This window comes from Petaurus breviceps, unplaced genomic scaffold (genome assembly GCF_028583685.1).
Source record: "Petaurus breviceps papuanus isolate PSGF00001 unplaced genomic scaffold, PetGlider_PUasm1.0 126, whole genome shotgun sequence".
Classification (NCBI taxonomy): domain Eukaryota; kingdom Metazoa; phylum Chordata; class Mammalia; order Diprotodontia; family Petauridae; genus Petaurus; species Petaurus breviceps.
In genome coordinates this window covers 53,227,904-53,240,454 of record NW_027185655.1, presented here as the reverse complement: position 1 = coordinate 53,240,454, position 12,551 = coordinate 53,227,904, and the positions used below count along the sequence as shown (strand labels likewise).

Sequence of the window (12,551 nt, the reverse complement as noted above, 5' to 3'; positions counted from 1 at the left end):
GTTAATCCCTTCTCTTTGTGTCTGGGTTTAGAATGAACATCCATCTGAAAGAGGAAGGCCCTGGCCTCTGTAAGTTGATGTCAGCTTACCCTTCCAGCCTGTGATGAGAAATAACCTTGATGGGAAATGGCATGTACTAAATGCACATACTAGGTTTAATTTGTTGCCCCCAATCTTTTTTTTTTCAATAGTTTCCATTTCTATGAAAAGTACATAGGCACCACTTTGCTCCAGGCAGAAAGAAGCTGTGGAAAATTTGAAGCCCTTCTCAGGGGACATATATAAAAACCCAAGTCAAATATGTGTCACTGTATACATTACCTAGGGACCACTGAGATCCTTAGCATTGATGACACTTCAAAAAGAAAAATAACAACTTATATTTATATGGTGATATGGTCTCTAAAGTATGTTTTCCAAAGAATCTGGTGAGTTAGGCAATACAAGAACTGTTTTTCCCATTTTAGGTATAAGGAAATTAAGGCACTGATAATTCAAGGTATTTGTCCATGGGCACACAGACAGTAGATGTAAGAACTAAGCCTGGAACCCACTACTCCTGGTGAGATCTAGAACTTTTTCCATTGCCCTGCACCTTGGTTCAAATCTCACCAGATACTCCCTGCCTGTGTGACCTTGGGGGAGTCCCTTATTCTCTCTGGGTCTCAGCCCCTCTATCAGTTTCCCCTAAATGAGCGTGAGGCTGGGGGTTTGGCGTTGCTGATGGTAGAAGCAGGTAGACCTGAAGATCTGATCGAGAGCTATGATTTGAGACTTTCATTAATTAAGGGAAGAGATTCTTAATTAGTATGACATAAAGGGAAAAAAAAAACTAGTGGCCACCTAAGTGGGCGGCTAAGAGAGCTCTGGTCCTTAACTCTTCCTGAGTTCAAATCCAGCTTGAGACATTAACTCTGTGATTCTGGGAAAGTCACTTAACTCTATTTACCTCAATTTTCTCATCTGTAAAATGAGCTGGAGAAGGAAAAAGCAAACCACTCCAGTATCTTTGCCAAAAAAATCCCCAAAGAGTCAGACACACAGCTGAAAAATGACTGAATGACAACAAAAAGGAAGAAAACTATACTAGGTGAAAGGAAGCAAGGAGAGAAGGAAGAGGGAAGGGAGGAGGAAAGGGGAAGAAGGAAGGAAGGAAGGGAAGAGGGAAAGAAGGAAGCATTTTTAAAGTGCTTACTATATGCCAGACATTATCCCCATTATACAGTTTAGGAAGCTGAAACAAAGGTTAAGTGACTTGCCTAGAGTCAAACAACCAGGAAATACCTGAGGTCAAATTTGAATTCAGGTTTTTCTGACTATACCAGGACTTTGCTGGGTGACACCGGACAAAGCCACCCTGAACTTTAGTTACTAATCTGAAAAATGGGAATAATAAAAACGCATTTTACCTACCTCATAGGAAAGATATTGATAAGGACTACAGGGGGGCAGCTAGGTGATGCAGTGAGTAAAGCACTGGCCCCAGAGTCAGGAGGACCCGAGTTCGGTTCCGGCCTCAGACACTTAACACCCACACAAAAAAACTAGCTGTGTAACCTTAGGCAAGTTACTTAACCCCAATTGCCCTCCAAAAAGGCAAAAAAAAAAAAAGAACTACATAGGATGAAGTGTGGAGGTACTGTAATCTGCACCAGGGTAAGAAGTAACCAGACTGATTGGATCATGGGTAGTGATGAGGAAGATGATGATGATATTGGCCTTTATAGAGCGTTTTAAGATTTGCAAAGTACTTTTACAAAGTCACCTCATTTGGTTCCCCACTATGACCCCGTGAGGTCATATATATTATTATTAATATAATTATAATATGTTATTATTTTATATTGTTAATATATTATTATAATATATTATTTTTCTTATCTTCATTTCAACAATGAAAAATCTGAGGCACCGAGGAGGGGGAGTAATTAACTTGGCCAGGGTCACACAGTTGAAGTGTCTGAGCGAGGACTGAAAGTCAAGTCTTCCTGACTCCAAGTTGCCTTCTCCAGGCACTGACCCGCCTGTCTACCTCTAGGTGAGGCACCGCTGACATGTCACTCTGAGGTGTATCACAGGATCAAAGAAGACATGAACTTCACGTGCACTACTTATATGTGCTTGTTTTGTTATCCTATTTATGTGAATCAAATAAGGCTAAATGTGCTAAATGCTTTGCAAATGCCATCTCATTTTATCCTCACAATAATTCTGGGAGCTAGGTGCCATTATGTTCTTCTTTTATATGTAGTTTCATACTTATGTATGGTTAACATGAACTCTCTAATGACTATACCAACCTGTCAGAGGTACACAACAACACACAAGAGCACACACAACCACAGAGGCAACTTGCCTTTCTGATTGGCTAGCTGTTGTGTACCTCTGACAGGCTGGAGAGTCACTACTGAGCCCACATTAATAGCATATATGTGTGTCTCTTCCCATATCTCTAACCCTACTTCAGTTAGCATATTACCAACAATTTCTTGTGTACAAGAAAAAGCACAAAATCCACCATCAAGGATGTGTGTGATCAGAAAAGAATTGGGCCCCTAAGACTAGGTGATATGGAGAAGTTGTCTACCTGCATTGGCAGAGAGGTTTCCTACACCATTAACACCATAGCTGTGGTCCCTCTATCTTTATCTAAGGAACTTAAAAATGATCATCCTAGTACCAAAGAGGGAAACTTCTATTATTCTTATTCATCATGTGAATTTCAAAAAAGGAAAAACCAAAGAAAAATTTTTGTTCATGTTTCTTTAAGGTCCTTAGTTCAGTTCTCAAGCAAGGCAGATCTCCCACCAGAGACCATGGGAGTTTCCTGTATCCCATGAGTGTTAAAAGAAGGTTAAGTACATTAAGAAGAATACTCACCTGTTTATACATACATGTACTTACTCTGACTTAATGACAGACCTGACCCTATGGTGAACTTGCAAGAATATATTGCTTTGCTCACTCATATGTGACAGATAAATACACTTATTGTCACAATTCACTAAATTCACCATTACAGAAGTAATCCAAGCTTCTGGGAGAATTGTCTATGTGATCAATAAAGAAATAAATTCAGTTTTGCACACTGACTGATACAATTTCATCACCACCCTGTGTGGAAGGTCAGGGTTCACTTTTCAGCTGGGGCCCCAAGGGCCACTGACAGCCTTATTGGAAGCCGGGTGTAGGATACAATTGACCATACCACTCTTTTGGAGAACTCCTTACTTTTCTGTGGAAGACCTGTCTCTGGGCCTAAGTGGTGGAACTGGAGGTGGGATATGTGGAGGAGGCAGAGGGGAAGAGGAATCCTTAAAGGTGTCACCGCCATTATCAGAGAGACTTTTGGAAAGAGGTCTGTATGTCTGCATCTTGGCAGCAGGGTGGGACTGAGTCGTGTAGGGAGCACTAGAAAGGCCTGTTGGGGAAAGAAAACAGAACTGAATTGTAAGAGAGGCATTAAAAGGTATGGATTTTTACCACCCACAAAACAATCTTCAATAGTGTCAATTACCAAAAATTAGTCATAATAATTATATATTTTATATGAAATATATAACAATACTTATAACAATATATGATGATATATTATAACTATAACAATTAGTATACCTAAATATTATAAATTGATAGGGCTTCTCTGACGCCTTCCTCTGACATAAAGCTTGGCAAGGACAGCAGAGCTTGTTGACTGACTCTATTGAAAGGTCCTATGTGTGGCCTTTAAAAAACGGTTCAAGAGACATAACTTCTGGGTAATTTAATCATTTTATTAATAATACCAGCATTTCAATAAAAGGATGGTCATTTAGCTATCTGTCTTAGACCAAAGACAATCATGGCGGCACAGTTTTTATGCCCTTCAAAGAATAGGTGTTTCCCATGGTGGAAATCAACTCCGGCTAACAATTAATGAGAGGTAGACTTTACAAAGAGAGTTGGTCTTACTCCAATGAGGGGCTGAGAGTGACATCATGTCACCCTAGGACAGAGAGCCTATCTTTATACCCAGACCACCCTGAGCCTTGGGCATTTCAGACAAAAGGATCTGTCTACTTAAGTTTGATTTAATGGAATTCACCTTAGACTTGTCGGGTTGGGTGAGGTTGGATAGCGGAGAACCTTAGCTCAACCTTCAGAGACTGAGGGCTTGAAATGAGGATAGAGAAAAAGGAGAATTCTGAATCTCCCCTCATCATTAATTATTAATAATAATTTCTCTCATATCCATGGTTAATAGAAGGCCTGGACAATGACAAGAGCCAGCCCAACTGAGTTAGGAGGGTCTATCCATAAGGACCATAAGGCAATGGTTCCTTTAGTTGCTATAGTTAAAAACAAAACAAAAACTCATTTAAGGAGGCAAGGAAGGGATACAATTTAAATTGGCGGAAGGAGCACATAGGCTAAGCTGGTAAATAATAAGTAATTATTAAGCCTATGTACTTGTAATTATATAGGGGATAGGAACTAGATCTATGATTTTATTGGTAGAAAGAACTCCTGGGTAAGAAAACATCTCTGCCAGTGCAGATTGGTTCTTTCTCTATAACTTAACATCTTTGAGAGCTTCTTGGTACACTGAGAGATTAAATGCCTTGCCCAGGGTAACGTAGTCCCAGTATGACTTCTACCCAGATCTTCCTGTGGTTTAAAGGCCAACTTTCTATACACTAGCCCCCCTTGCCTTCTTAAAATTACATACGTTTTCTTTACATGACTCTTTTTTCCATAGTGAAAGCAAATTTCATCTGGAGTCCCCCCTGAATTTCTGTATATTTAAAATTTAGCCATGTCTAAATTATTACAGTGTTAAGATATTCTGTGCATGGGTGCTGAATTATAATATATATGAATATATAATGACATAATTACATAATTGCCCTTACATTTTATACAGATGCACATAATACCATAACATCATAATTATTCAAATTCACTAATTTAGCATAGGAAATAATTCAGAGAGGAGCCAGGATGAAACTCACTTTCATTCAGCAAATCTTTTTAACACAGAGTAAAATGATAATCTAAATGTGATGAGAAGTATTTATTTCAATCTTCCATACACATTTTAGAATCATCTATTTATAGGCAAACATTAATATGCTAATGAAAATGTAAGAAATCAATAAGTTGTAGTACAAAGGGCTATGCTAAGTATGCTGGGTATAAACACAAAGACAGAAGCTTCCAAGAAGATGCCAGTCTAGCTGGAGAGATAATTAAAGAAAAAAACAATCTCATGATAGCAAGTCACATAAATAACATCCATACATTTGATGAGCATCTATTAAATGCCTTTTATATACCAGGCACAGTGATAGCCACCTGGAATACAAAGTAGCCTGTGCCTTCAAAAAGCTTACATTATTTAGGGGGAAACATGTATATAGAAAATTAAATACAAAGTAATTGGTGGTGGGAGTTTTGTTTGGCTTATTGATATCAGAGGTTGAGACAATATTAGAAAGACCATAAATGCTTGTAGATCTATTGTCAGGGCTCCAACCTTTACCCCTTTATGTTGAGGATTCCCTAACTGGCATTTTGGTCCAGTGACAAGAGATTTGATTGGTTAACAGCTGTGACTGAGGTTGAGAGGAGGGAGTGGGCAATCACTATGAGTCTGGGGGTGATGGGTCCAGGCTTCACAAAATAGTACTTGGACTGGGCATTGTTGTATGCATTGGAGTCAGATTCTTGAAGGGGAGGCCTAAAGGGAATTCCAGATGGAAAGAAGAGAAAGAGTAAAGAAGCAAATTCTATACAAAACAAATAAATATTATTATATGTTTGGTTTCTGTAAACCATAGTTTCAATTTTTTTAAAATTATACAATTTTTAACTTAGTTGTCCACTATTTCTTTCCTTTTCTTTGTTGTGCAGACATGTCCTACTCTTCCTGATGCCATCTGGGGTTTTCTTGGCAAAGATATCGGAGTGGTTTGCCATTTCCTTTTCCAGCTCATTTTATGGATGAAGAATCTGAATTTCAATTGGAAGTTAAGTGACTTGCTCAGGATCACACAGCTAGTAAGTATCTGAAGCCAGATTTTAACTCAGGTCTTTCTGACTCCAGCCTTGGTTCTTTTTCTACTGCACCACCTAGCTACTCTCTCTCCTTTTAGGCCTCATTTAATTTTATTTAAGATTTCTTCCTGAGACTCCATGCCATGCCATTATACAAACATCCTCTGCTGATGAGAGCGCAGTAGACCTTGGCAGGCATACACCCTGGATAGCTGTAGATGTAGCACTCCTGTGTTAGAGAAGGAAAGAAGTAGAGCATATATTCCCTTGGTAGATCCTTGGTATGAAGCATAACCCCTAACCATTGCTTCTGAACAAGCTTCTGCAGCAAACAGGACCTTGCATACTGAGCACTGAACTTGGAATCAGAAAGACCTGGGTCTGAATCTTGCCTCAGACATTCGCTGTATGACCCTGGGTAAGTTCCTTAACTTCTATGGGCCTCAGTTCCCTCATCTGTAAAAAAGAAGGGGTTATATTAGATGGCTTCTGAGGTCCTACCCAGTTCTTCCTCTATAATCTTAGGATCCTGAGCACACAGAAGAGTAACAATGTGTGTCCGAAGGTGCCATTTCCCTCTGTAGGCATATTTGTTCTTGAGTTGGTTCAGTTATGTCTGACTCTTTGCAACCCCATTTGGGATTTTCTTGGCAAATATACTGCAGTGGTTTTCCATTTCCTTCTCCAGCTCATTTTACAGATGAGGAAACTGAGTCAAACAGGATTAAGTGACTTGCCAAGGTCACACCGCTAATGAGTGTCTCAGGCTGAATTTGAACTCAGGAGGATGAGTCGCCCTGACTCAAGGCTTGGCATCCAATTCACTGTACCACTTACCTGTCCTACAGGTATATAACCCATTATAAATAGTATAAATTCAGCATGAAAATAAAATTAAGGAGATGAAAGACTTTTGTACTCCTTTCAAATGAGAAATATGTTTCTTGCAGTCAGGGTCAACCAAGTTCATTATATTGGTGAAAAGAGGCACCAATCTCAGTGAGCATCTGGTAGGTTTGGAGTATTGTGCTTGGCAGGGAGAGAGAAAAGACAGTCTCTGCCCTCAAGAAGTTTGTTGTGTGGCAGTGGATATGAGAGCCAGGCACAAAACCCCTACTGAACATGAGAAGTGAATAGAAGATATACAAAGGAGCTGAGAGGAGGGAGGGGGCACCTTTCCTTGGGAATGGGTGGGTAGGAGGCATCATGGCCTTGTTTCAATTGAGTTGGAAAAAAAAATGGGATCCAGGGGTGGATAAAGGTTGCTTCCGAGGCTGGGGCCAAAGAAAACCTACTTAGGGACCTTTTCAAGAATGCAGATTGCTTAATAAAATATAAAGGAAGAGTTCTCTAGGCAGGGTTCTTAGGGAAAATTCTGGCAAGTATGAGTCACAAGTGACACTAGCAAAACGCGATTTCTTTTTAATGAATGGCCACATTTGGAAGAAAGAGTGGACAAGGTCACAAAGCACTCTGCTTGGCCTATCTTTTCCACCCTCCACCCCCAAAGTATATCTAAAGAACATTCTGAAATCCTGATCACCCTCTTTCTGGACTGGAGAGCTTTATCTTCTGTGTACCCTGATGACATTACATTCACTCACATGATCCTTCACACTTTGGATAAACACTGCTAAACAGTAAAAACTAACAGTGAGAATAAATGAGGTACCCAAGAAATAATCACATTTTCATGAGGTAAAAAAGGGCTAATTCTTTTGTTGTGTTTCTATTAAGAAACATACGTAAGGCATTATTTTCCCCTCACCTCTAAAATTAAAAACAAGCAGAATGATGAAAATGTATCTCAGAAATTAGAAAACCAAAAGGGGCAGGACATTGTATGTGTGTTTTTTTTTTTACTAAGCCTCATAGAAACAAAATAGTCTTCCAAAATGAAGAAACAAGTCCTACCTGCATTATATGTATACGGAGTGTGATACATATCTGCGTCATCATCTGGAAAACAAGACAAACGTTATGGCGGCATAGTACCTGTCTCGCTGAGGTTGCTGGTATTTAATAATACCATGCATTTCTATAATATTTTAAGGTTTTCGAAGTGCTTTGAACAAAACAACCCTGTGAGTTGTACAGTCCAATCATCATTATCCCCATTTTATAAGTTGGGAAGGAGAGGCTAAGAAAGTTCACAGATTTCCCATGATCATGTAACTAGTGTCTGAGATAGGAATCAAACTTATGTTTCTGGATTCCACATCTGGTAGTCATCTGCTGCCCATCCTGCCTGTCAATGAGGTGACAATATATTAAGTATATGTACTTAAGTATTAAGTATTACATGAGTAATATGGTGCCCTTTGTAAAGTCCCTCTTTTTTTGTTTCAGTTTTAGGCATCAGGTAGGCATTTACTACACATGGTTCATTGGTTTTAGCTTTCCTCTTCATTACAAAGTCTCTCTCTTACTCATTCCTATTCTGGAAACTTTGTCCCCCCTTTTAAGGGCCTTCAAGATACCTTAGCAGCAGCAGCAGCAGAAACAGATAGCTTTAACCTATACTCCACCCCCTAAGCTCTTACAAAAGGGAACCGCTATAAGTTGAATCATTAAAAGCTAGTGAGATTTATGATGTAGAAGAATTGACAGTTTGGAGTCACCACAACCAAGGTCAATGTGTGGGGACTATGTACCTAGAGGCTTAGGGCTCCTATGATAAGAGGAATGGGGGAATTAGGAGGGTCCCAGACAAAAAAAAAACCCTTTGCAGAATATCCTATCTTGCCCTAAAAACACTAGGAATTGTGGATAGTGGAAAGGTTGAAAGTGGAGTTAGAGAACATAGATTAAAATTCTATCTACAACTTAATATTTATGTGGCCAGACATTGGCTTCATTTCCCTACTCTGTAAAATGAGGGGACGGGGTTAGGAAGGCATAAAACAAACATACCAGGTTTGTGAACCATATGGATTTGCTTGAACATAGTCTTGTACCAGTCCTTTGGTCTGTCAACTGTCTGTAAAATATCATTTTCAATATTTAAGTCTGGGGCCTTAGGATCAAAGATGATATGACATACAAATAATCAAAGAACATTCACCCTCAATATTCTGATTTCTTCTTTTATTAGCAGAAATAACTCTGACATGCAGTCCCATTTGGTTGGACCCTTCAGTGAAAACAACAATCATTTCTTTTGTCCAGCCACACAAGCTAGCTTGTTGTAAATGTGATCCTTTCTCTCAGCCTCATAGGTCAATTAGGTATCATTTTATGATGTGTACATGCCAGGGTTCTTTCCATAACTGGGTCTGGAAATGACAAACTGATAATTGCATTCCCACAAGTACTGTACGAACCAGTAACAGCAGATTTCTACCCACAAATCATTTCTAGCAATATATTTATTGAGCACTAACTCAGATCAGGGAATTGTCTTCTGAGTTAAATAATGCCACCTTTTTGTTTGTTTGTTTGTTTTTGGAGGGGGGCAGGTAGGGCAATTGGAGTTAAGTGACTTGCCCAAGGTCACACAGCTAGTTTTGTGGTGTCTGAAGTCAGATTTGAATTCAGGTCTTCCTGATTCCAGGGCCGATGCTCTATTCACTGTGCCACCTAGCCGCCCCAATAATGCCAACTTTTTAACCATTATGCTGCCCTCTAAAAAGGACGAATGGGGTGGGAGTGGGGTCTAGGCTATCTTAGCTACTGAAGTCTTTGCCTTTAGCACACTAAGTAAGCATAGAAAAAACCACCACTGCAAACACTTTTCAACATAAATTGCTGCTGAGTTTTCAGCCCAAGATTGTTAGCTCCTTGAAAGCAAGAATCTTACTCATTTTATTCATCTTTGTAGCTTCCTCAGCTCCTCAGAGAAACCTTCTATGTTTGGGGCTAATTAAATACAATTGTTGAATGAATGAATGATTGAATATAGGATATTGCAGCCCTACATCTGTGAGAAGTATTCATATAGTTTGGTAACTGAGAATGAAGATAATGAATTTAAGAAGCCATAAAATCTAGAGAATATATTCAAAAATATATTTTTTTCTCAGTTTATCTGAATTTAAGAGACAACAGACATATGAATCATCTTGGTTCTGTCATTATCCATGAGAGCTTGTAGAAGTGATTTCATTTCTCTGGGCTTAGTTTCATCCTATGTCAAAGAAAATTCAATGGATTAGATGATTTGGTCTCTAAGGGTACTTCAGACTCTCCCATCCTGGGGGTTCAAGGATTCCCAGGATTCACATGTTTGTTATGAGATCATATGACTGACCGTCTGTGTAGCTGGCCAAGTCCTGATTCATGTTAACTCCTACCATAATAAATGAGGGGAAGGTAGTTTCATTAAATGAATAGTTAGCCAAAGGATGGCAACCTCAGGAAAAAATAAGGGTGAAATTAGCAAGGATCAGGGGTTTCTTTACATTTTTTATGTCACAGACTCTTTTGGCAATCTGGTGAAGCCTGTGGACCCTTTCTCAGATTAATATTTATATATATATATATATAAATATTTTAAAAAATATATATTTAAAAATGTATATAAAATACATTGGATTACAAAACAAACAAATTACTTCAGAATATAATTATCAAAATATTTTGAAAAGCAAGCCAGAAGATCCCTGTAAAGGTTTAGCTATTGCTTCCTAGGTCCATGCAAAATTATAAGTCACATACCTTTCAAATATATATTGATTGGTCCCAAGATAATGTTTTTCTTTTTCATTTTATTTACATGTTTAGTATTATGTAACACCCAATTCACTGTGACCTTGTACTTAAAAAGTTTCCCGAATGATTTCGGGGCATAATTTATTGTAACAAGGAGGCCCAAGAAACGATTCACAGCCCTGTATATGGAAAAGAATCTTGCCAGACAGGGATTTCTTCACTTTTCTGGAGGGCATATATCAGACAAGATTGTACAGCTCCTTAGCCTGGTAGCTTTATATGGTGAGCACAGGCAGCCAGAAAAAGCTGTCAGCTGGCAAAGGGGAATCTGAGCCTCCAGACCTTTTGTGGAGTTGGGAAAGACCTCTGTTCCTTTCTGAAAGGTTCCCTTAATTTTCCTTTGAACACAGGGCTCTGTGCATGATAAGTATTTAACAAATGTTTGTTGAATTTAATTCTCAAAACACTTTTTATGCTGCTATAAGGAAGCATTAGGGATGATGCTGAAATGAGCAAAACAAAGAAGTTAGGGGGATTTTACCTCTTCATACTTTAAAAATATTTTGGTAGAATGCTCTATGTGGTAATGTATAATATTGATAGATCAATCGATTGATATATCTATCTAGAGATCTAAGTATCTAGAGATAGATAGATAAATATTATGTCTTACCAGATAGAGCATTCTATATGTGTGTATTCTATGACTAGATATAAATATCTATATATAGATATTGACATTTATATCATATAGATGGATAGATAGATAGATAGATAGATAGATAGATAGATAGATAGATAGATAGACAGAGACAGACAGACAGATTGATAGATAGATCTGGCTATGATTTTCTATCAGGAAAAGTATTATAAACATAAGATAACTGCATTTTAATATTACTAAACTACTCTAAGTTTCAGAGTTTCACATCAGCATACCATATGAACTTTCCATCAATACAGGATGTATTCTGGTGCTCATGCCCCTGTATGTATATGGCACTTATGTTTAAACACACAACCATACATAGCTGCTCCGTCAAACTCTCCCACCCCAGTCCTCCTCCAATCTATTCGGTTTATTTTTGTTTCCCTACAAGCTTTGAAAACCGTCTAGCAAGTTCTATATTCAAGCTGACATTAGAGAAGGTCTGCATTTAAAAAAAATTTGTTTGTTTTGAAAAATAATGTGAAGCAAATCCCTTGATACTTGGAGTCGAATGGAGCTTCAATCGCATCACCTCATGTAATCTCAGTCGTAGGAATTCTTTTTTCTCCCCCTGTGGTCAGGGCCCAGGCAAAGCATCCTGGGGCTCATGAAAAAAAAATAAAAAGCTCTTTTTCTTCAGTTAAAATTACTGAGATGTTCTTTCAGCTTCATATTCAAGAGGCTTTGAAGTTCTGAGTGGGTTTACACAAAACTGTTTTCTCAGGGTAATTAATTCCACAAACATTATTAAGGGGCTGCTCTGGCCAAGACACTACATCAGTCACTAGGGGAAACACAAAGATGACAAAAGGGACCATATGGCGCCTTCCAACCAAAGCGTAGCCTCATCATCTCATTTGATTCTCGAAGCAGCCCTGTTGAGGCAGTTAATAGCCCCATTTCACAGATGTGGAGACTGAGGCCAGAAGACAGAGAAGGAATGTGCTCAAGGTCACACAGCAAATTCCAGAGCTGAGATTGTGATCCACATCCCCTCATTCTAATTGCAGAGGCATTTTTCTGTCCAGGACTGTGATGGTGATTTATGTCAAGTAGCTAATGAGAAGAATCTGAGGTTAATAACCTTTGGTTCCTAAATGGATGGCCTTGGGAGGCAACTGAAAAGATGAAAAATGCATTTTTTTAAAAGCATTCG

At 38.7% G+C, this 12,551-nt stretch overlaps 1 protein-coding gene across 7 annotated transcripts in view; it reads right to left on the bottom strand.

The window, feature by feature from the left end:
- The window catches only part of SORBS2 (sorbin and SH3 domain containing 2), a 276,947-nt gene that overhangs the window by 74,081 nt on the left and 190,315 nt on the right, over positions 1 to 12,551 (bottom strand). For all 7 annotated transcript variants that reach the window (XM_069095777.1, XM_069095723.1, XM_069095743.1 and 4 more), the window contains 3 exons: positions 8,950 to 9,016; positions 7,951 to 7,995; positions 3,232 to 3,421 (listed from right to left, as the gene is read on the bottom strand). In XM_069095777.1, the coding sequence (XP_068951878.1) occupies positions 3,232 to 3,421; positions 7,951 to 7,995; positions 8,950 to 9,016 (302 nt within the window). The remainder of the gene's footprint in view (positions 1 to 3,231; positions 3,422 to 7,950; positions 7,996 to 8,949; positions 9,017 to 12,551) is intronic.